This window comes from Podarcis melisellensis (genome assembly GCF_964234715.1).
Source record: "Podarcis melisellensis genome assembly, chromosome: 7".
NCBI lineage: Eukaryota > Metazoa > Chordata > Lepidosauria > Squamata > Lacertidae > Podarcis > Podarcis melisellensis.
The window spans coordinates 16,734,921-16,760,224 of record NC_138539.1 but is presented as its reverse complement, the minus strand read 5'-3'; the positions used below and the strand labels follow the sequence as shown (position 1 = coordinate 16,760,224).

The window sequence follows — 25,304 nt, the reverse complement described above, 5'->3', positions numbered from 1 at the left end:
ATTTAATAAATAATGATAATATTTCACTTATTTCTCTAATCTTTGTAGCTGTGCAATTGATGCCTGGCAGCTGACTGTGTAAACAGGCTCTGCTGTAAAGAATTCTGCCTTAAGGCGACGTGACACAAAATGAACGGGATGCAAAAACTGAGGTGGCGCCATGCTCACCACATAGAATCACTCCTTCGTGAAATGGATCATCTCACTGTGGTTCAAAAGAGCCTGTGGACTAGCTCAGAGCTCTGTGGCTCTGAGCACCTTGTAATTGAGCTACCGTTTGAAGCAAGCCCTCATCGCCACCTGCACCTTAACTCTTGCAAAACACTGCCCAAAGCAACCGTATGAGCCCAAGTTGCTGCACCCGCGCAACGTCGGCGAGGTGAAACGCCACATCCGTTATTTGCCGCACTGTGACCTTGCACCTGTTTTATATCCACATTCTGCTTTTGCACAGTTAGGTCACAGAAGCCAGCTGAGATCTTGGAGAAGCTATTGTCACAAGGCTTAATGTAAAGGGGTTCTGCTTTTCGAACAACCACACAATACAAAGGACTAAAGTTGATGCCCTCCATTTATTACACTGCGTAGAAACATCAATGTTTCCCATTGTTTCAACTGCCAGCCCTTGGCAGTTGTAGCTGCAGTCGGCACGTATATTCTTAAATCAAGTGGTCAGATCGATATGCCATTCCTCTGGACCAAGATAACAGCTTGGAAAGATGTTCTTTTCTAGTTTCTTTTTCTGCATCTTAACAAGCACTAAGCAACCAAGAAAGAGCTCTTTGGAAAACTGATAAGGATTCATTTAATTCTAAGGCTTCAATCCTATATTTATGTACCTAGGAGTATTCCCCTTTGAATGCCGTTAGACCTGGGAGCAGACAAAATTATTTGGATTTTCCTTGTATGTAGCTACTGACAGGGGTGCCAACTTGAATAAAATATTGGGGGGGCTAGGTAAGCACCGCCCTGAATAACTGATCACATGATGTGGTGCACACACACCATTTGAATAGCAATGGCCATTAATGGTGGGGGTGGGGCTCGAAGACGCCACAAACCCTAGGAGTTGACTACTATGGACAGCACCTCTGCTCACACAAGATGGAAAGCTGATTCTTGTTTATTCCCCCTAAAGGTAAAGGGACCCCTGACCATTAGGTCCAGTCATGACTGACTCTGGGGTTGTGGCGCTCATCTCGCTTTATTGGCCGAGGGAGCCAGCGTACAGCTTCCGGGTCATGTGGCCAGCATGACTAAGTCACTTCTGACGAACCAGAGCAGCGCACAGAAACGCCATTTGCCTTCCCGCCGGAGCAGTACCTATTTATCTACTTGCACTTTGACGTGCTTTCGAACTGCTAGGTTGGCAGGAGCTGGGACTCAGCAACGGGAGCTCACCCCGTTGCAGGGATTCGAACCGCCGACCTTCTGATCGGCAAGTCCTAGGCTCTGTGGTTTAACCTACAGCACCACCCGCGTCCCTTATTCCCCCTACCCATCCACTATAGTCCTTTTGCCCTCTGAAAATCTTCCATGAGGGCTGGGGAGGCCCACTAGAGCAGTATGGAATCCAGTATGGAATCCACTTTGATGCTGGCTAACACAGCCGTTTATCTTCAGCCCCAGACGCACACTTCATTGTCTCTTGAGACAGATGAATCGCAACACACAATACTCCCAACATGGAAAGCTTTTGGCAAGGGGAAAGCTACACACAGTGGATGCACGTATCTTCACACAGAGTACAAATGTTTGCTGACAGTTTCCTAAACAGCAAATGGACAAAACCCGGATAGAATTGCCACAACCTGCCCCGATGAGGCACCATTTTCTCCTTTGCGTCAGGTATTTATTCAAAGTGAAATAAGGCAGCTTTAAGCTTCAGCAGGTCTTGATTTCCAAATTTTTTGGTGTCGTTTCCAGTACTTCTGCAAGGCTACCCAGACGCTCTATGTAGTTGCATATAACAGTGGGCCACAGCTGACAGTAGCATCCCTAAACCATCACACTGCAGCTTGGCTCAGAAAGAGCAAGCTGCCTCTGCAAGCAGACGATTGCTCCTGACAGATGCTGTAATTTAGTGCTCACAGGTCCCAAGGTTTCCTCAACTCGTTTTAAGCTCCGTAAGTCATCAAGACAACATAATCTGCCTTCTTAAATAGCTTTTAGAGAAGCATCTAAGGTTTGTTTTCTGTTTTTAAAAGGGGGGGCAGGTTCTACAGAGGATACAGAGCACTTATTTTTTAACAAAATCCCTTTTGCCGTTTGGTTGACATTTAGAAAAACGAGATGCAGCAGCCTAGAAACAGACTTGTGCAAACAGTTGCCTCAACTTTTGGAATCTCAGCAGCAAGGCTGAGTGGGATCTGTAGCAAAATGCCGCAGTAAGGAGTGCTCTCTGATCCAGATTGGGGTGGTGGTGGTACAGAGTAGTTCAAATAATGAGCAAACAGCATTCTATGGTCATTTTCCTGGGGTTGCCCCTCACTCCCAGGGCTCTTTTCTGAAAACTGCTCCTCTCATGTGGGGACTGTGACATAAGCATCAGCACTTAGAGCATGAACTTCAGAATTAGTTTGATATTCAAGATGCTTTGCTCATATGGAGCCGAGGATGCATATTTTTAAGGCTCATAAATATATCTCTTAACATCTCTTAGCATCCAGAAAAGGTACAAAAGGTGGGGGATGCAAAAATGATCGGGCTGCAGCATTTTGCCCTGTAAGGAAAGATGATGATGATGATTAAAATTTATATCATTTGAGCATTTTAGTTTAGAAAAACTGCAGTTAAGAGGAGTGGCGGTACGTATATAATTGAGGTTTGTAAAATTATCCACGGCATGAAGAAAGTGGGTCATTTTTTCTTCCTGTGATATATGTATGATGTTTCTGGAGGTGGTCTTGGACTCCAGGGCGGGCAATTTAAAATGTCTATATAAGGGCAGGCACAGCTGCGGGTGGGGGAACACCCTGTTGCAACAGTCAATAAAGATCAGTCTTAGTAGCTGCTTTGCTTCTATATACCGTATTTTTCGCTCTATAAGACGCACCAGACCACAAGACGCACCTAGTTTTTGGAGGAGGAAAACAAGGAAAAAAATATGCTGAATCTCAGAAGCCAGAACAACAAGATGGATCGCTGTGCAGCAAAAGCAGAGATCCCTCTTGCTGTTCTGGCTTCTGGGATAGCTGCGCAGCCTGCATTTGCTCCATAAGACGCAGACACATTTCCCCTTACTTTTTAGGAGGGAAAAAGTGAGTCTTACAGAGCAAAAAATACGGTATTCTCTGGTTGGTTGGTTATTTTCTCCTACCGATAGGAAAACCTGCAAAAGGACTCTATATGGGCTCTTGGGTACCCCATAAAGGAAAAGGTTTTTTTACTTATAACACTCCCAATTTGTTTGTTGGGTTTGGATGCATTTCTTCTTTGCTGTTTGGCTATGGCCCCCTTCCTGGCGATGCTCCCCTTGCAATTGGCAGTTAGCAGCACATTGGTTCAGATGCAATAGGGCAACTGATGGCACAAGGGACTTTTTGTGCAAGCAGAACCTCCTCTTCCTCTCCTGTCCTCAGGGCCTTTGTGTGCCCTCGAAATCAGCTCCAGAGGTTTGGAGGGACCCTCCAAAGCAGATTTGGGAGGTGTGTGCACATGGGGAGGACCCACTGAGCTGGTGAAACCCTGCTGGTGCAGGCTGGATACCACACCCAAAGGCTCTTACATTCATTCACTGTCTGCGGGCTTCACAGAGACACCTGGTTGGGTCATGGGGGAGTGTTTTAGTCTGATGCAGCAGAGCTCTGATCTTATGCAGCCAAAATGTCATCACAACATCACACACAACAGGGAGGTATCAGCAGGTTGCAAAGGTACAAATAAACTAGCGAAGGGGGGGGGGGAGATGAGCACAATAAAGAAATAAAACTTATTTAGGATGACTCGCTCAACTCAAATTCATGTAGGTGGCCATATTGGTCTGCCATAGTCAAAACAAAATTTTAAAAATCCTTCCAGTAGCACCTTAGAGACCAACTAAGTTTGTTATTGGTATTTTGTGTGCATGCACATGAAAGCTCATATCAATAACAAGTTTAGTTGGTCTCTAAGGTGCTACTGGAAGGAATTTTTAAATTTTGTTTCGACTCAAAATTGCTGACTGATTTTGGGGTGGGGAGAAACAGAAAACTAGGGGAATAGAGTATATTGGAAATGAGCATGGCTGGCTGGAACCCAGAATAGGGGCACAGCACACAGTAGACACATTGGGTTGGGACCAGTCTAGCTTCAAACTCCAACATCCCCAAAAAGCTGACCCTGATGGTTCATTCAACCTTCAGCAGTGTGAAATAGCTCACAGAAGGCTGCAACAGGATGGGGAAAACAGGGATCTGGAGGGCTGCAGATCGGAAGACATCTCTGAAGCCAGAAATACAATCGACACAGAGAAAGGGCATCAGTATGCAATAGCTTATAACACAACTTTTATTAGAAAAGTTATACATAACAGCAACTATTTTCAAGAATATTAACCTTGAAAAGCAACAAAAACAGACTAACAAAGTTTAACAAGAAACTAATGACCTCTATAATTAAACATTCAAGTTATCTACAATGTCTCTTTGTACAAAGGGGGGAAACCATGGTTGTACAGGCACATCATGTCAAAAATAAAGCTGCAGTAACTATTTTATATAGTTAACTTTCTCAAGGATTATGAAAACATGTTGCAAATTTTTAAACATTCACATAATTTTACACTTGGGTATACACTGAAATCTTATTTCCAGAAGAGAATCATTTCACAAAAGTGCCAACATTTAAAGTCAGAAACTTTAGTAATTTTGCCCCACCTTAAAAAAAATGTTGATGTCTCCATCAAAATAGTCACATGATTTCTGGTATGGCCTGGTCCTGATAATAAGTAGTAAAATCAAATCAGAGTTTATTTGTAAATCCGCTCAGTATTCCAGGAGTGTGCATTATTGTGAAATACACTGTTACAAAAACTGTAAAGGTCACTGGAGATCTATTAATACTTATTACACAACAAGATTATGTCCAATAAATGCAAGTTTCTCCTGCCTCTAAAATATACATATGTAGCTTGCTGTCGTTTCAGGGTCAGTGGTGTGCCACATTTGTAAAAAGAAAAGAAAACAAAAAAGGAAAAGGAAAAATAAAAGTAGCATGCTCAAACTGAGACCCTTCTAGCTACCAGCATACCTAAATTAAATTGCCTGTAATTCAGAATTATGGCATTTCTCAAAAGCCTTTAAAATTCTCAATAATTTTCAAATCAACAAGTAAAAAAAAACAAAACCCTTTATTGCAGTTGGTGCTTTACAGCAGAACTACCCCATCCTTGCAGCTAGCTATCAGAAATGGACCACACTGAGATGGAATGTAAAATCCAATGCCAGAAATGTATTGTCTCTTGCACTTAAATAATATTTTTCAAGGACACCCATTTACATTTAGCCCCGGAGCTGCTTAAACTCTATTCTAAAGATACCATGGCACAGCAAATACTCCTGCCAGGCACTAACATTCATATTGGCAGCTCCAAGAACACCATCAGAAGTAGGAAGATGATAATAAAACACTGAAAGAAATGTGGGGCAGGAAGAATTCACTACCATGAGGAAAAGAGACCACATTTTAAGCATGTTTGGCAAAAACCTGTAATGATACAATAGGGTTGGCCATTTTGGGTCTTCTGGAGTAGCATTCTAGCTTACTAAGCAGATAATTGTAAAACAATGTATTAGTCATAGTTACATGCACCAATATTGCACACATCTGTTTTGATTTGTTTTAGAAACACTCTTTATTAGGTCCTTGAGTCACTTTCTCTCATCTCTGCAACTGGAACTCAAGTCACCAAGTGCAGAAGTTACTAGAAATGCAAAAGTGGTAAAATGTAATAGAAAAAAAACACAAAACACAAAAGTAAATGACTGTACAGGACAATGGACTCTAGTTTTCTTCTTTTGTAGGCCCTACACATTGGGCAATGTGTAAGTACTAATGATGCTAACTATACAGCAAGCCAAATAAAACATTCAAATAATATGGAATCTGGGACCAGGAGTAGCAATGATGTCACTATACGGTTCTTCCTGTGTCAGCTCAATAGCTTGCTGCTTTTTTAGTACCAAGAAACTGTAGAATTTTGCTGCTGCTTGTTTGCGGTTTGTATTCCTACACAGCTCAAGCAAACTGATGGATTCTGCTCCAGTCTTGGCAAGAGCTCTCTGAAAACAGAAAACAGTGTTATAATTACTTCTGAGCTTAATCTAAACATTTACTACTGGACCACAATTGAACCTACTAGAACATCACTGGCAAGCACATATCTTATTCTTCTAAGACCATGTGTCATTCTCTGAAGCCTGAAAATGCTAGAGACTCTTCCTAGCCATGTATTTAATCTTAGAAAGCAAAAGTAGAAATTTTGCTGCTTTCTGAGCCTCTCCCAATTTAGCAAATGCAATACCACCAACACCTCCAGCTTGAAGGAAGGGATGAGGGCGAAGACATGCCACAGCAGTCAAAACTGGGCACATGTAACAGCCAAGACCCCGCCCCTCTACCTCAGATGAAGACTGATGCAGAGATGCAATCTCCGGCTATCATAGCCAGTCAAGATGTGTGGACCCCACCCAATAAGTACAGAACCAAAACCTGATCAAGCAAAAACCCAAGCAGCCAAGGGCGAGATTATAAAATATTTAATAGTAAAACAGAAAAAGTATCTGAATGTGAAAGTGCTACTTCCACCCTGTACATGAGTGCATACTAACACAGATATGTTAGCATAATTAGCATGAGCTTCAAATTATGTAGAGGCTTTACTATATGTGGAGTGGAAGAATCCCCTGCTTATTAGGGAATCTTTGGGTTTTAGAAAAGAGCACAGTTTGAATTGCTAGATCCTAAAATCTGTAAGTCACGGGATCCCCACTGCATACTAAGTTTCCTACAACACCAGCTATTAGACAGTAATTATGGGAAGAGCTTGTTGCATTTGTGTCCTACACGTCAGCTTCCTGGCTTGACTGTGTGGGGAGGCTCAGATATGTACTGTCTGTTAAAAAAGCCACGCTCAGAAGAATTCTTCATTTACTACTGAAACCATTTCATACCTGAAGACCATGAAGCATTTGTTGAGTTCTTTTGTTCCACCGTCTTTCCTCTTGATCCTGGTCACCACCTGTACCATCTTCCTCCTGCAACCAATCACATTTTAGATAGGGCTAGATAGTCCGTTAAAATGATGCTTTTCTGCTATTCTAAAAGGCCAGATTGACTTGACCTTAAAGCTCAGGGCACAAAAGAAAAGGCACATGAAGAAACCATAATGGATTATGGTTACATGCATGAACCGTACAACAGCAGAATAAAATTCACTGCCTGTAGATTTAGGATAAACAGGAGTACAATGAGCAACTTATGATATGATGCTGCACCCATCTACAAATGAATTGCATTGCATACAAGTGCCTTCCTCCCTTTAAAAGCTAAGGGACAACATTCCTAATCCTGAGCAGTCTTTACTCATCAGTTATCGAAGCACCATGGAAATATCTCTATATTTTAGTTCATTCAATCTGTGCCAACACTTTTGTAAGATGTAATTGGGATATACCTAGTTCTATGCAATACATATGCTAAAAGCAATTCTGATATCTAGTTAATCTTTACAGGAATCTCTTGCTAAGACCATGTACAAAAGATCTGTCTCCATAACTAGTTTGATTGAAGTACATTTGAAAATCTCTCTGAAAAGCATTACAAGAACTTCATGTTTCTTTTTATTTTAGGCAATGATAAACTATAAATCCTAAGATCTTAAAGTATTTTTACCATGCTATCATATAAATATTGTTAAGGAAAATGATTAAGAGACTTATTTGAATTCAGTCAATAACTGCAAAATGTTCATATACCAGATTTTTTGTACCTTCTGTTTCAGAATGGTTTATTAATAATTTGTACCACTGCTAAAATTAAATAAAGAACTGCTCAAAAGAACAAATGTAACTTTTACAGAAAAAAATGATAGGGTTTGTGATGTTTCTGCATTGTGGTCATGCCTACTCTTTCAACTTTTCTATGTAAAACTATTTACATAGTTTCTAATTTCTACTTCTCTATTATTTTTAAACAACAAGAAATTTCCTTGGTGTGTCTACCTGATGAGTTTTTTAAGTGTCCTATTAGCAGCACAATCTACTCTACTGAGAAGTAAATCCACGGAACTCAATAGATCTTACTCTCACTGATCATGGGACTACAGACTACTACTGTTTAGCCCTGTTTATGGAAGTTTTTAATGACTGATGTTTTAATATATTTTTAATTTTTTGTTGGAAGCTGCCCAGAGTGGCTGGGAAAACCCAGCCAGATGGGTGGGGTATGCATGTATGTATAAATTATTATTATTATTATCATCATCATCATCATCACCATCATCATCACAAGCTTTCTATAGAACAAATTGTTTAAATGTCTGCCCACATTTTAACTTACTAACTGGCCTGGCAACTGCAAGCCCAGAGGTATGAGAAACATTGCAGGAGGTTGGACTAGATGACTCTCAGGGTCCCTTCCAAGTACAGTTCTATGATTCTATACCTCTTCCTCTTTCATGTTCCTCAAACATATCACTAGATATGTGAGAGGTAGAGGTAGAAGAGACACAAGGAAGATCCTGGCCTTCCAGCAAAATTAGTGGTTGACAAGGGACTTAAATGGGTTCAAATATACCATTTAGAACGAGAAACAACAGTTACTCAAACCCAGCTGAGAGATCATCAGCTCATGCATACAAATGCAGCCAAACACATAATTGTAAAGCTTCAGCATTTTTCTGTATCTGTAGAAGCAACAAGTAATAAGAGATCCAGGTAAAGGAATATGCAAAATCCTGTTTCTGCCTGCTTAATTCTGCAATGAAGCTATAGTAAAGGTAAAGGGATCCCTGACCATTAGGTCCAGTCGTGGCCGACTCTGGGGTTGCAGTGTTCATCTCGCTTAATTGGCCGAGGGAGCCAGCGTACAGCTTCCGGGTCATGTGGCCAGCATGGTGAACCAGAGCAGCGCACGGAAACGCTGTTTACCTTCCCGCCGGAGCGGTACCTATTTATCTACTTGCACTTTGACGTGCTTTTTAACTGCTAGTTGGGCAGGAGCAGGGACTGAGCAATGGGAGCTCACCCCATCGCGGGGATTCGAACTGCCGATCTTCTGATCGGCAAGCCCTAGGCTCTGTGGTTTAGACCCGCGTCCCTGCAATGAAGATATACATAGTAGTAAATGTAATCCTTTTCGGGGGCAAAGTAGGAAAAATCCAAGCATACAAATGTATTAAAATTCTAAAGGCCATTGAATTAACTCGGCCAATAGAAACTCCGGTGTTGCACCCCTGTTATAACAACTCAGTACCTACCTCTTCCTCCTCCTCTTCCTCCTTTTCCTTTTCTTTTTCTTTTTCCTTTTCAGGCAAGAGCTCTAGCTCTGGAATTAGCTGGCAGATGTTTTGAGTCTCTTCTGGAGGCAGTTCCACTGGGGGCATTTCTATTGGTTGCAATGGTTGAGACTAAGGAGAGAAGCATTCAAGTTATAACAACTGAAACTAGGTAACTGTATAACTATTGAGTACATAATATCATAATGAAAAACTTTCAAATGCTTTGTATAATCATACTGCATTAAGCATAAACACATCCACATTCTGTTAAAATCTCTTCAATGACTCTCACTCACATCTTTCCTCAATGGCCAAAGTTGTTGTCATTTATTTACTTATTTATTTACTTATTACTACGACTTCCAATGGTAGTCATACTGCTACTGAATGACATACTCTTAATATGGTATTGAAATCAGTTGGTGGAGAAAGCTTCCTTCTTTACAGCAAAAGGAGTAAACTTTTAATATTTATGTATTTCTTGCAACATTACAGCTTGTGGACTCATAGGTGGTAATTTTTTAAGTTTAATAATGCTCCCATGCCTTTTACATTTAAGGTTACTACTTTTAAAATAGCCATTTTATTTATTATTTCATAAAATGTATACATCACTGGATTGTGGGTTCGTTGTTTTTTAAAAAAAAACACCTCAAAGCAGTTTACAAGACTGTAAAACAAGAAAACCAAGACAAATTTACAACTGTATTTTAAAACATACACAAGTTAAAATACTAAGGATACAATCAACTTACTACGCATCTGGAACATAAATGTTTTCAGCAAGTGCCTAAAAGAGTACAGTGAAAGCACCTGCTTGATCTAAATAGGGAGCAAGTTCCAAAGTGTAGATGCTACCACAATAAATGTTCTTACAAATGCAGAACAAGTTATAAAAGAGGAGTATCCAACACTATTGTTCCACTGATGCAGTGGACTTCTGCTTCTACAACACAACTTCCTTCCTCCCCACTGCTCATCTTCAAAAACTGCTCCTGAGGGCTGTAATAAAACCCAGGAATTAGGATAATGCTACTCCCAAGTTGCTGCATTATTCAGAGAGGATAGTTTGAAATTCTGCCAAGCATAGCATAGACTTTGAATTTACACTTATTTCCTATAACATTCCACATATGAGTCATAGAACCTTGCACAGTTTACAGGTCATTTTCTTCCCTATGTTCTAATAAAACCTAAAGGTGAACAGAGAGACTCGCCTCACAATATAATTATGCACAACGTTGGGGAGTCAACAGCAAGCAGAAAAGGACATTGTCACTCACGGGTAGCACAGGCTCTGGTTCCACTTGTGCAACCTTTCGCTTTACACCTGTCTGAGGTGGAGGTGGTGGCATGACCGATTCATCCAAGTTGGTCCTGCTGCCTTCCACGATGGACTCCTGAAGACGACTTGGCTCTTCCAAGATGGGTTCATCTATTGCACAGAAGTAATGATAAATGTCTACCTTACTCAAAAGTCATTTAGGAGTTTGTAGCCCTTTCTATTTTTATTTTACTTTTTAAGCATGAGTGTTGCAGATTAATGTACTCTATGGGGGGAGGGGGAGAATACTAATACTCAACATTTTCCTGTTTATGACTAGATTTGCTCTAAACTTAAGATGATCCCAATACACTAAAGCAGCTACAAGCATTGAGCACTAAGATTGTGTAAGTTTTTAGACGTAGTTAAATAAGTCTCTACAGGTCAGGAAGGATGCCATTAAGGAAGCACAAACCAATAACACTGCGCTGCGGTTCCTCTCTGGGCACTTCTGGATTCTCAAAGTCTTTCAGGAACTCATCCAAGTTATCAGCTTCCCCACCTTTCCTCCTCTTTCTAAGATCTTCTGGTACAAGAGGTGTAAGACAGCGAGTGAAAAGCTACAAGCAAAACAAAGAAAGGTAAGTCTTACATGTGGAACAGCAGCACTTTGAATATCCTTTGCAGCCAAGCCACTTCAGGTAATTTAGTATTAAGACCAGAAAGATACAAAATTTTATGAAAATGATTTTAAGCAAAATGGCAAGCACGCACATATACAGTTAAATAAAAAAAACAATTTTTATGAACTTGCCATTTGCAATGTATGATATGCTATGATGTATTTAGCTTAAGATAACTTATTTTTAGGGACGCGGGTGGCGCTGTGGTTAAACCACTGTGCCACTTGGGCTTGCCGATTGGAAGGTTGGCGGTTCGAGGCCCCGTGGCAGGGTGAGCTCCTGTTGCTCGGTCCCTGCTCCTGCCAACCTAGCAGTTCGAAAGCACACCAGTGCAAGTAGATAAATAGGTACCGCTCCAGCAGGAAGGTAAATGGCATTTCCGTGTGCTGCTCTGGCTTTGCCAGAAGCAGCTTAGGCATGCTGGCCTCATGACCCGCAATAACTGTCTGCAGAAGCAGACAAACACCTGTAAAGAGATGAGCACCGCAACCCCAGTCGTTTGTGACTGGACTTAAATGTCAGGCGTCCCTTTAATTTTACTTGTTATTTTAAAATAAGTTTCTCTAAGTTTGGTTTACCTTCAACAGTCTGTTATTCCAAAGAGGCTGAGCAGGAAGAGAGAAAAGTTTTTCAACACCCCCAGTCTCTTTCCACATCATTAATTTCTTAGTAGGAGGTGCCAAATCCAGTGTAGTGACAATATCAGAGTAGTCACTGAGTTGGGCTCTTATAGTTTTGCTGTCCAGTTCTTTTACGCTGTCCACAATCAGCTTTCTCTTCCTTTTTGCCTTTGTTTCTTTAACTGGTCAAGAAAAAAGTAATGTGTTAACACCACTCAATCGGCAAAAATAGTCATACTTAGAATCAGGTCACACCATTAACAACTTTAGGATTGTGCTGCTCAGGTATAAAACATTTAAAAAAAAAAGATTTCTCTTAAGACTTGTCAGCGCTAAATAGTATTAAGGTATCACTCGCAGTTAATACCATATGCACCAGGGACTGAGTATCAGCATAATCCTGACCACTGACTAAAAAGGACGTATTTTATCAAGGTCAACAAGCACAACCTACTGGTATTGTTTGTTTGCCTGTGTGAATTGTATGTATGTACATACACAGGGTATGCAGGTTTAATTAAAGCATGGTATTGTATGTTTTGTTACTTGAAATTAAAAATAATAAAAACAGCTTTTTTCACTCTCAGTAAAGTCAACCAGGCATCCACCATGTTTATATCAAAATAAATTATTTTTTAAAATGCCACAAGGCTCCTTTTTTTGACACAAAAGGCTAACATGGAGATTCTTCAGTCAAGACTATTCTAGTACAAAAGTGAAAATAGAATCCAGTATTTACCAGTTATATCAATTGGCTCTAAAGCAAAAGCTTCTTCTTCATTTGGAACCAGTGTTGTCTGATCAGTCATAGTTGGCAATGGTTCAACCGGATCAACTGAGTCTGGACTATCAGGTCCACCCACTGCGAATCAAAGAGATAAACTGAGTTTCCTAATAAATGGTTAAAAGCATGGAAGTTCACACAATTCAACCCATTTCCAATTTTCACACACTGCCCATCCATTCAACACATTCCCACACACTCAGACAGTGTGCTTAGAATAGGATAATTGGTGTGTGTGTGTGTGTGTGTGTGTGTGTGTGTGTGTGTGTGTGGAGGAGGCCTAAAATGAAGGAAAAGGCAAGTAAGTCAAGCAACGGAGTTGACTTGCAGATTTTTTGAACTCAAACAGTCACCCTTGCCCTTTATTGCATTAGTGCAATACTAAAAAAGAAGAAATAAAAGGCATGCTGGATCAGGCCAAAGGCTGGGAAGCCTATAAGCAGAACACAAGGCAATAGACCATAGACCTCTGGCATTATTGTTCCTCAGAAAGTGGTTTGAAATACTAGACACAGTTTGCTGGGGGTGAGGGGAGAGAGGAGAGAAAATAAGAGGAGGAGGAGTTTGGCTTTGATATCCCGCTTTATCACTACCCTAAGGAGTCTCAAGCCAGCTAACCTTCTCCTTTCCCTTCCTCCCCCACAACAAACACTCTGTGAAGTGAGTAGGGCTGAGAGACTTCAAAGTGTGACTAGCCCAAGGTCACCCAGCAGCTGCATGTGGAGATTATTCCTTCCCTTAAAATATGCCTTCCTTTTAGTTTCCAGCCTCATTAGCAAGAAGTACTTTCTCAGTTACTGTCAAGATGCTTATTAACATACAAGATGTACAGACTAGATGAGTTCAACAGAAGGTCTATGATGCGCTGCCCATTTTTTTCGGTTTAAAACACTAATTTAAACACTCACTTGAGACATTATCGTCATCATCAATATCATCATGCGGAGGTTGCTCAGGCATCATTACTCCACTTTCTGAAAGAGCAGGTGGGTCATCAAATATGCCTCCTTCATTGTTGCTGAGAAGTTTGTCATCTGAAAGGGCAACTCAAAGAGTTAAGATTGAAGGCGCATGCCATGTACCAAAATGTGGCATAGTGGTGGGTATTACTACAGGTAAAGATGACATTAAAGAAAAAACACAGCTGATATTAGTAATAAAAATCATTTGGGCTTTTCATTGAAAAAGGAAATGAATGACATTTGGACTTAATTTTTTTTTTATGTACCTGGCAGATGGAAAAATCAGACGTTCTTGTTTTTCTCTTTCTTTCTTTCTTTCTTTCTTTCTTTCTTTCTTTCTTTCTTTCCCTTTTGCAGCTGTTTGTCTTTTTAAATTTACAGCTGTTTGTCTTTTTAAATTTACAGCTGTTTGCCTTTTTAAATTTACAGTAGTTTTCTATATCTAACTGTATTATGAAAAACTTTTATAAAAATCATAAGGGGGGGTGGGAGTGGCAAAGACACTTTTGAAGGCAGCAATATCATGAGCTAGCCTATGATACAAGAGCAGCTTGCAAGGACTGAAGAATCCACCTGTGGAATTCCATTCCAAGATGATATACATAACCCGAATCCTTAATCTTCAGGATTTTAAACCAAATTCCCTGTTCACCACAGCCATCCATTTTTAATATCGTCTAGGAAAGAATGGCATGTACGCAAGGGGGAGGATGTCCTTGTGCTTTAAGACAGAAAGAATACATAGAAGGATACATCAGGACAGTTCTTCCCCATGCAACCCAGAAAACATGTTCCTATTAGTTACTGGTGCCACTGTCCAATAACCCCATTCAGTAGCTAGCCTGTCTTCTACAGCAGTATTTTCTCAACTAGGCGTAGGGTCCTATCTCATAAACACGAGTTCTATATTTTGAAAACAGTGAATCAGAACCTCAGGGATTGGATAAGTAAGTGATGCTGCCAAGATGTTCAAACAAGCTTTAAGATTTATATACTATATTCTCTTTAAAACAAAATTCACACAAGGTTGGACCCCTTAAATTATGTAGGGTGAAATATGAATTACCAACATACCCAGGATGCCACCATCATTTCCCTCTCCAAAATTGTCATCTTTGTACTGATCTTCATACTCCAAGTGATTAGATTTCTCATTAAGGTGACTGGTGCTCTGCTCAGGCTCCAGCAGAAGGTTGGAAGCACTAGTACTATCCAACATGTCATCCGCAAATGCACTATCTTCTCTCATCATTTCACGGTCATCCATTCCAAAATCACCTGTTATAAAAGCAGTCATCATAAATGTAAGTGACATTGAAAAAGAACAACTGGTAATACATTTATTATTACACTACAATTTATAAAATCCTCTACTTCTAATTTTAATCCTACTGCTACTGAATGGCATAAATACTCTTAATACGGTGTTGAAATTGGTCAGTGGATTCTTTATGGCAACAGAAATGAGCTTTTAATATTTATGTATCTTTTGCAACATTACAGTTTGTGGGCTCATGTCCTTAACATAGACAGTAATTCTTTTAGGTTTAATAATGCCTCCCATGGCTTTTGCATTTAAGGATACTACTTTTAAGCTAGTGGTTTTATTTTATTTATTTATTTCATAAAATGTATATACCACTTGATTGTAGAAAAAACCCTCAAAGCAGTTTGTTTACTGCCATACATATATATATATATATACAAAAACAAAAAAAAATTCCTTCCAGTAGCACCTTAAAGACCAACTAAGTTAGTTGGTCTTTAAGGTGCTACTGGAAGGAATTTTTTTTGTTTTGACTATGGCAGACCAACACGGCTACCTATCTGTAACTATATATATATATATATATACACACACACATACACACACACACACACACACACACACACACACACACACGAAAGTTAAAATACTAAAACTGATAAAAACCACCTCAATTTTCTAAACATCTAGGTGAATTTGTCTAATCAATGATGCTTTTAGCAGACGTCCTGCTTGATCTCAACAGGCAGGGAGTTTCAAAGTATAGCTGCTGAAACAGTAAATGGTAGCATTCTTACAAATGTGGAATGGGTATTATGTGGCACTTTTAGTAGTGACGATTCCACCAATCAAAGCAATCAAGTGGGCACATGTGGCGTAAAGCAATCTCATAAACTGGACCCAGCAGTGCAGTTTCTTCAGCACAGGTGTTATATGCTGGCAAGGCCTCACTCCTGTCAACAATTGTGTTGCAGTATTCTGCACCAACTGCAGCTTCTGGATCAAGTGGGATAATCCAGTCTTGAAGTAACCAACACAAGAAGACGTGAACTACTGTGGCAAGGCTTTCGTGGTCCAGCAATGTCAAATCAGTTGCAGCTGGTAAAAGGCACTTTTAGCCACTGAAGAGGTTAGCAATTTGGGGGTGCTCCTGGAACCAGCTGTCACTGGAGGCTCAGTGCCTCCATCTCACCAGGATTCAAGCTTAGCTTGTTTTTCCTCATCCATTTCACCACTATGTCCAGGCAATGGCTGAGGGACTGCAGGGCCTTTCCTGATTCAGATGTTATGGAGAAACAAAGCCAAGTATCATCAGCATAATGCAGGCACCGTTGACACTCCTAATGACTGACTAAACATCAGGAAGAACTTTCTGAAAGTAAGAGTCGTTTGACAGTGCAGTGGACTCCCTCTTCAGGAGGTTGCACTCTCCTTCCTTGGAGGTTTTTAAGCAGAGATTGGATGGTCATCTGTCAGGTTTTAATTTTTTCTAAACTTTGACGTTAATTCTTCCTTTTTGCTAAATCTCAAGAATGTCCCTGGAAGGAGAAGCACCTTTCGGTTTGGCAGTAAGTGCTCTGAGAGACTCAATGTTCATGGCCAAGCTTTCAAAATCAGAAATGATGGAAATCAACCAAACAGCAATATGGAAACAAAATGGAAAGGGAATGATCTTCTGCTCACTCCAGAATCAAGCAAAAGCGGGTTTTTCCATGTTACTTCTGTTTTCCATTTCTTCAAGCTTTTCTTTTATAATCTTGTTCTCTTTTCTGAGAAACACTAGTTCTTCATTTTTTTTGCAAGCCAATGCCAAGCACCTCCGAGGCACAGGTGCCATGTCATCAAGGTGTATTCCAAACTGAATCATTTTTGTTTCCAGAGGCTTAATTATCATATTCCAGCTTGTTGCTAAAGCCATTGCAAAATGTGCTTTTAAAAGCCTTTTTTAAGTTACCATGATCACAATCAGCATGGATTTGTGTTTAAGGTGTTGCCAAGATCATTGCGTTCTTGGTGCCATTTTGTTCTGGGTTACTTTCGTCTACTTACTCCAATGAGGCCTTATCCTGGTCAGCTTTCTCTACTGGTCTAAAATAGTCAATAAATTTTCTTTCCTTTTTCTAACTAAGGGAAGACAGAGCCGAGCAAACTACCACAACACTATACTAACTGCTTCTGTGGTAACTTTATATAAAACTGTAGTGCAATTGGCACAAATACATTTAAGAACTATAGTTATACTTTACCAAAGTCATTATCCTGAAGGATACTGATGTTTCCCACTTCTTCCCTCATTGTAATTTCTTCCACTCTGCTTTGATTTAAACTGAATTGCTGAGCCACATCAATATCACTTTGAAAGAACAAAAAATAATAATGAGAAAGACCTTCAGTTTTAAACCATCTCCAAACACAAATAATAAGTAGTAAAGCATAATTACAGATCAGGTTTATCAAATTAATACTACAAAGAGATTTACTTTTCTGATCAACTTATGTTTTTAACAGTAGTTACAAGAATCTTCAGACACAATTATTTAAATGTTTGAAAGAATTTAGTTAAAATATTGGCACCATAAAGTAAGGAATATACAATAATGCTACAAGGGTGCAGTCTGAAAGTAGCCTGGGTACAAAAAGCACTATGCATTCAATAGTTTGTATCATTACAGCAGGTTTAGAAAAGTGGTAGCTATCCAACTATACAATTTAAAAAGCAAATGAACCACATGCACTGTAGTACAAACATTCAAAATTTGGCATGTGGTCAGCCTTCCCCAAAGCAGTCTCAGCTGAGTCATCTGTGTGTCTTACAGGGTTCAAGTGCTTACACATAACACAATTAGAGGAATATGAGAAAATATCAACAACCATACATTCTCATGGATAGCAGTTCTAGCAAACAGCAGAAGACAAAGCAGCTTACTCTAAATCTGGCAAGGGTTGGTCAAAATCATGGAATTCTTCAGGTAAGGTGATAGCATTGTATGCAGCTTCTCTATTTTCCTCCGGCAAATCAACCACACCTGAAAAAGCAGCGTTATAACATTCATAAGGTGATACTTTTAAACAAGAAACAATCATCTTGGCACATGGCATTTATTGTGGCAGGAGTCTTTTTAGCCAATGAACTATTCCATCAAATGAAATAAAACCTGCTCTTTAAGTAGTATTTTCTGTTACGGTGACGCATCATGTGCTCACAGACTATTGAGTCTTTAAAGGTTCCACATGAAACCTCCTGTAACTCTATGAGCCCACTGAGTTATTTGTGTGGCAAAGTATTTGTAGCTACAAGAAGAGCACCTAAACAAATATGCCTCTGGAGAATTTCAGTGGGTAATAACTTAGGAAACAATCCTACTTATAAAATATTCCAATATTCAATAGGCCTTACTCCTACTTATGCATGCACAGGAAGGCAAATTTAAACAGGCTATGAAAAGAGTGAAAAATGTGTAAAACAAGCAAATGTTGATGTAATACAGGCAACCCCCAATTTGTGTGGGGGTTTCACTCCAGGTCATCACGCACGACAGCAGACCACACATAAGCCCGATCCATGCCCTTTTTTGGCCACTTCAAGGTCGCCACAATGCACAGTCGTGCACATATGAAGCACACATAAAATCGGTCATTGCCTGTACTAAATTCCAGAGCAATTTACTCTTTATGTAAGAGCAGTAACTTTGTGAATAGCAATTATGCAGCAAATACCTGGACGGAAAGCCATCTTGATCTTAATGAATGCCTCATTACAATCTGCAAGGAGATATTTAGCTTTCCTGTGATAAATTCTAACGACTCCCAGTAAAAGATGTCCTGAAGTCCGAAGAGCCATCTTCACCTGAAAATTTACTTATAGTTAGTATGCAGCAGTCAATCATATCTGAAGGAGAAACTATTTTTTTGGAGAAAGATAACTCCTCAAGCACACAAGTTGGAACTTCTTTTGCTGTCAAAAATATTGACAACTTTGAGAAGTACTTTGCAAGACTATCCTTCCTGGATCTCCAAAACCATGTTATGATGATTCTTTTAGAAATTCAGTACAAACTTCACCAATATTTTTGTTTGTTTGTACATGCAAATAGTCACACACTCAGTGTCAATGATGACTAATGATCATTTTCCAGCATGCAGGTAGGGATTACTTTCTGTAACCTGGCTGAGCATGAATTCTACCCATTCACCAATTCAACTATTGATGTACCACAAATTACTTAAACTGGTATCCACAAACTTGGGCTTGTAAATTTATGTGGCTTTAATATCAAAGAAGTTCTATTACTATTTTTAGCAATATGTATTTCAGAAAGACTGACAAAAAAACTTGCTGCAGAAGCATCCAGAAGAGGATCAGTACCTGAACAATGAATTACGAGAATAATTAGCTAAAATAGCCAGTTTACATGATGCCATCTTGCCTGGATAATATAGTACCTGGTATATTTTATTAAAGACAATAGGCAGTTAATTAAAGCAATGTAGGTTGCGAACACAGAACATCAACAGTAAAGTAAGCAACACAAGCATAGATGAGATTCAAAGCAAGTATGAACTAAACTTCATCCTGCATGTAGGATCAGTTTCTCATTCTGCATATAGGAAGTCTACAACAATTCCTAGTCATGATAGATAAATGATATCTCTTTGTTGAAGCAAATATACCTCTGAATGCCAGGTGCTGTGGGCAAATGAAAAGAGAATGACACATGTCATTCATGCCCTAAACTGAGTGCCCAGAAGCACCTGCCTGGTTACAACTGGAAACAAGACACTGGACTAAGTGTATGTTGGTCTGCTATAGCAAAGCAGTTAATGCCAAGTTCAATGAAGCAGCAACTGAATGAATGCACATTTTTATAACACTTCTGATAGCACATGAAAAACACAGAATCCTATTATCTCTAAACAAAATGCTATTACTTTTGTAATACCTTAGGCGAGATGATGCTTTCCACACTGCTCTCCAAATTGCATTCAAACACATGGGCTTTGGTTAGCTTCTTATCCCAATGGGCCGCCAGCCAGATTTTGGCTAGCGGCCCTCGCTTGCTCAGAACAAAGTGAGCGTAGAACATTGTGCCAACTGTCTATGCCACAACCTGTAAAGAAATACAAGTAAATAAATATTATGCAACCAAAAGGAAACAGATTAATTCTTGCAAGTTATTTTGTAGAGGTGTAGATGTTTTCTGTTTAGCAGCAAAAGCTGCCATGGATTTACCTATATAAGGGCCACTTTGTACAGTAGGGTTATCAGACATGACACCTGGGAACATGCTCTCTAGAAACACCAGGCCAAAATTTGGTCTCCAGCTGTTTTTGGACTACAACTCCCATCATCTCTAGCTAACAGGACCAATGGTTAGGGATGATGGGAATTATAGTCCCAAAACAGCTGGAGACCCAAGTTTGGCCAACACTGCCATATACCAACCATGAGTTTGGATCACTACTGTGCACAGGATTGTCTGGTAGCAAGTTGCATCGCATCAAGTAGTTCCTTAAGCTTGTTTCCTCATGAAACAAGCCATGTGATGCCCCACAAACAAACTTCAAGGCACTATGCTAAAATACCAGATGTGTGGAACCTCTCAGTTGTAGAGACAAAAAGCAGAATTGAGATTTTTCTGCTTCAGTTATTATATTACTTTCATTCCAGTAGCACAACAACAATCAGGTAACAAGTACAGCAAGAATCTTAATTAGTTTAAACCCCCAGAACTGTTTCCCTAACCCAGTATGAAGAGATACATTTGCAAGCTTCAGTATGAGTCCATATTATTCTCCCTTTTGCAAAAGTCTTCTGCAAACTATGTACTTAACTGCAAGCCTTGAATTACAATGCACATTTCATGAAGTCAAATAATTTACAGCAACTAGTCTGCAACTGCATCTGCTAGCCCCCAAAATACCAATATTGCTATGATTTCACTTGCTTGCTCCACTTCTCTTAACTGCATATTATAGACAAACTCCCATTACTGTGAAAGCAATAACAACACTATCAACACCAGGACTTGTTCCCTTCCAGCAACTGGGAGCAGCAGAGAGAATTTTCAACAACAACCAGGTATAAACTTTCCCCTCAATAACTGTAGCCCTTTTCTCATATTCTGTACACATTCTACCAAAGTGTGGGAGTGAGATTTTAGCCACTGATCCTCCCTCACTTCATCGGCTGACTGCTCTCCACTTGCTATAGTGAGCACATGGTGAAAACATGTTTTATGTATGGTTCGTACTTGGGATCAGGAAAACTAGTAGTTTCCAACTGCATGTACAGCTGTGCCTATATATGAAGCCCATCTTAATCTACTAAACATACATAGATGGAAATCGGTGGGTGTGATTCTGTCTCCCTCCACACACTGATTGAAGTGTGAATGGAACACAAGAGGCTTTATACCCAGAAAACAATAATATGTTTATATGAACTACACACAAACACTACTCTTTAGGAATACTGATATTATTAGCATAAACAAACAAACTCCAAGAGAGATTGAAGCCATTTTGCTTTTCTTTATCATTTTGCTACTACACTGAGCTAAGCCATAGTTTGGTTTAGTATGTCATTTCAATCTAGGCTCATGGTTTAGCTATCTGAAACCAACCACATCCTGTGAACTCTCAGACAAACTTTATTATAACTTGTGTTTGACTAGAAAGCTAAACCAAAAGTTTGGGTTCAAATGAGATAAGCCAGCATTGTGCAGGACAGCAATAAAACAACTAGGAGTAAAGCAACCACAATCTTCTCCCTACTACATATCCTCTGGCTGAGAAAAATCAGGTGTTCCCCTTAGGAAAAACCTCATGCAATTAAGAACTCCATTCAAATAATAGTTGCCAGCCACTGATTTACAGTTATTCCACCTCTGTGACCCAATAAGAATTACTATAATGTTAGGTACTTTTCAGAAAAAAGATTACTAAATCCACAGCTGGGCATGCTTTGCTGCTTCAGTGAATGCTATCCATAAACTCCTACTTTCATGTCTTCAAGATGGGAAGAGGATCTCTGGCACTGCAATAGTGAGATGAAAACTATCAAGCCTGCTGTAATCCTAATAATAAAGCATCCAACAAGCCTGAAATTCTGGCACCACAGGAATTTGACTTAAATGACCTTTGACATTACTTGTCCTTCCAGATGCAAGTTCTCTCCACTGCCAGTGACCAAGAATGTTTGCCAACACTTCTCCTTTATTGGGAAATGTTTGTGTGTTAGTTTGTTTAATTTATATACCACCTTAATCTTCCAAGAAGCTCAAGGTGGTGTACATGGTTTTCAGTGTTCGAAACTCCCACTGTTCTAGGCATATTTTACAAAAAGCGAATTTCATTAGTGTAAGCAGTTTCTGAGCTCTGAGGACACTAAGATTTCAGATTAAAACTGCAGAGTGTAAGGAAAGAAGGAAGTTTTTCTGCCTCCCCACTTCCAGCTATTCTCTGAAGTTTGGAAAAGAGACCCTCTTAAGAATATTAGCAGGTGGGCAAAGGACTAGACCATGTGAAAAATGAACAGAATATTTTAGCTGCAGTTCATTCATTTTCAGCTTTGTATTCTTGTTAGAAAAAAAGCATACCTAGACATTCTGTTGTTGCGCCCATAACCTAGGCTTAAGGTGCCATTTAGCTCCTAGCTTTCATATCTCAGTTTCTTACACTGTTGGTTCTCCCCACTTCATCCTCACAGCAACCCTGGGAGGTAGGTTAGGCTAAGAGATGGTGACTGGCCCAAGATCACCCAGCAAGCTTCATAGCTGAGTGGGGATCTGAACCCTGGTCTCTCAGGTCACAATCTAACACACTCGCCAATACACCACACTGCCTGGACATTCTAACTCTTCTGTAAATTCATATATGCAAGAATCCTCCTCATCCTGAAATTACAAGTTTAACAGATGACTGTGCCTTGCCATGAGATACCAGCTGAGGAAATCACTCAACCCTGGAAACACGCATGAGATTCCCATGGCCTTGGTCTGTCTCCCAATCGCTCCCCCACAATCCAAACATTTTAGGAAGCTGAGCCGCCTGATAGCAGACCCTCCAGCTGTCACGGTCCTTCTTTTCCTAGGCATCAATTAATATCTCACCCTCTTAAGCGCCAACAGTAAATTCAACCTGTGGACCTGTACTACGTGAGGCCATCTCCCCCCCTTTTTTTTAACAATGAAAGGAATCATAATATTACAATGCTGGACAGAACGCAGGAGGAGAATCAAAAACATACACCAGTTAACGCCACTATGAACAAAAAGTTTCCAGCACAGCCCTATACCTATTTACTCAGACATGATCAACGGAGTTGACTGGACTGCAACCTTTCGATTTTTCACTTAAATGAACATTTTTTTAAAAAAAAGCACATGAAGAAAGGGGGGGGAGATATATTATTTCACTACGTGCAAACAACAATTGCTTATATGCCAGTCTAAGTAACTAAGTGTTACTTAGTTATTACCCAAATACATATATGGTTTTTTATGAGCGGAGATGGATAGATAGCTACAGGAAGTTATACAGATATATATATTTAATAAACGCTTTCAAAATATCTTTACACTTGTCCAGGCAAAATCTGCAAGCAATCCGTCCGTATGTTGCGAGTCTTGTCCTATCTTCAATGGGGGGGGGGGGCAGAGCGACTGCATAGTAGTCTTTTTCCCCCTTTTTCTTTTAAGTAGACCACAGGGAAGCAAAAAAAACACACCACACAACCCAATTTCCTGCGGCTCGAGACCTCCTTTTGCAACCGTTTGCGCCGCGCAAAGGGCTGCTTCTTGGAAACAACGGCGCCCGCCGCCTTCGAGGAAGCGGAGGAAACGAGGCGCGCGCCGAGCCCGGGGCGAGAGAGACTCGAGGGGCAGAGGCGGGGAAAGGCTTCCTCCTTCCCTGCCGAGCCTCTCCGAACACGCTGCGGCGACGTCGGAGGCGAAGGCGGGCTTGTTCCCCCGTCAGGCGGGGGGCGAAAAGCAGCCAAGGCCGCCTCCCTCCTCTCGGCCCTCAGCGGCTCTTCCCCGGCTAAGCCAGGCGGTTCCCTCAGCGGCAGCGGTTTCTCCTCACACGGGCACCTACCTGGGCCCGAGCCTAGGCCTCTTCCCCGTTCCCAGCAGGGTTGACGGCTCTCCCCGCCCGCCTCCGGCCCCTTACCTCGATTTTTGCGCGGCCGCCGAGGGCAGCGGGCCCCACGGATGAGCGCTGGGGTGAGGGTGGCCACCCGCCGCCGCCGCCGCTGCCCCTTTCCTCGCGTCTCCCCCTCACCCCCCCTTCCGCGAGACACTCAAACAAACAAGATGGCGGCCGCTCCCCTTCCTGCCGCCCAAACCAGGCGTTTAAAAATCGGCAGGATGTTTACCGTTAAAAAAAAACGGAGGGAGGGGGGAGAGAGCGAGAGAAGGGTGAGGAGGGAGTGAGAGCGGGCCCCAGCGCGCCTGCGCGCAGGAACCTCGCGGCGCTAACAGGCCGAGGCTTGCGCAGGCGCCCGTCGCAGGGTTGACGTTGGCCAATGAGGTGCGGAAGCTTGTCGAGAGACCGATAGTGGGGCGGGGCCGTCGTAGAGGCCAGCGTGTGAGGGAAGTGGGGAAGGCGAGCGGCTTGAGTGTGGCGCATGCGCACATGTTGACCTGGGAGGAGGAGCTCTAGTTTGTGTGTGTTTCTAGTACAGTATATGGTATTTCTTGGTTTGGTTACTGTTCTCCGAAAAAGAAAGAAAAAGAAATGCATTTTGCAAAACATTATTGCATATTGGAGGATTTGATGTGTGTGTGTGTTGAGCATGTGCAAGTTTTTTTTTTTAGATGCACAGGAGTCCTGTTTGGTATTTTACTCAGAAAGACTCAAAGCACATCTTTATTAAGAAATAACAGGAATTGGGGAATTGTAGAGTTGGAAGGGAGCCCGAGGGTCATCTAGTCCAACCCTCTGCAATGCAGGAAACTCAGATGAGCATCCATGACAGGTGGCCATCCAAACTCTGCCTAAAAACCTCCAAGGAAGGAGAGTCCACAACCTCCTGAAGGGAGACCATTCCACTGTCTTAACAGCTCTTATTAAAATAGCATTAGCTTTTTTTTCCTGCTGCTGCATCGCACTGTTCACTTCGGGTGTAAAAGTTGCAAAGGAAAATGCAAAGCCTTTTCCAGCTACGGTGCTGCAGCGATACCTAGGGGAATTCTACCTTCTATGTGACTTAAAGGCATATGCAGCCTTCCAGGGCCTGAACAACAGC

The 25,304-nt window shown here is 40.9% G+C and overlaps 1 protein-coding gene across 1 annotated transcript; it reads right to left on the bottom strand.

Moving 5' to 3' along the window:
- Nucleotides 1–4,470: 4,470 nt before the first annotated feature.
- RAD21 (RAD21 cohesin complex component) lies at nt 4,471–24,386 on the bottom strand. Its single transcript, XM_081918829.1, has 14 exons — nt 24,227–24,386; nt 19,999–20,166; nt 18,776–18,905; nt 17,985–18,084; nt 17,305–17,411; nt 14,866–15,069; nt 13,738–13,863; nt 12,785–12,907; nt 12,004–12,227; nt 11,218–11,362; nt 10,762–10,913; nt 9,458–9,607; nt 7,152–7,235; nt 4,471–6,260 (listed from the first exon to the last, which is right to left on the bottom strand). The coding sequence occupies exons 2-14, from the start codon at nt 20,140–20,142 to the stop codon at nt 6,069–6,071; spliced, it is 1,881 nt and encodes a 626-aa protein (XP_081774955.1). The 5' UTR covers nt 20,143–20,166; nt 24,227–24,386; the 3' UTR covers nt 4,471–6,068.
- Between the last annotated feature and the right edge of the window lie 918 nt (nt 24,387–25,304).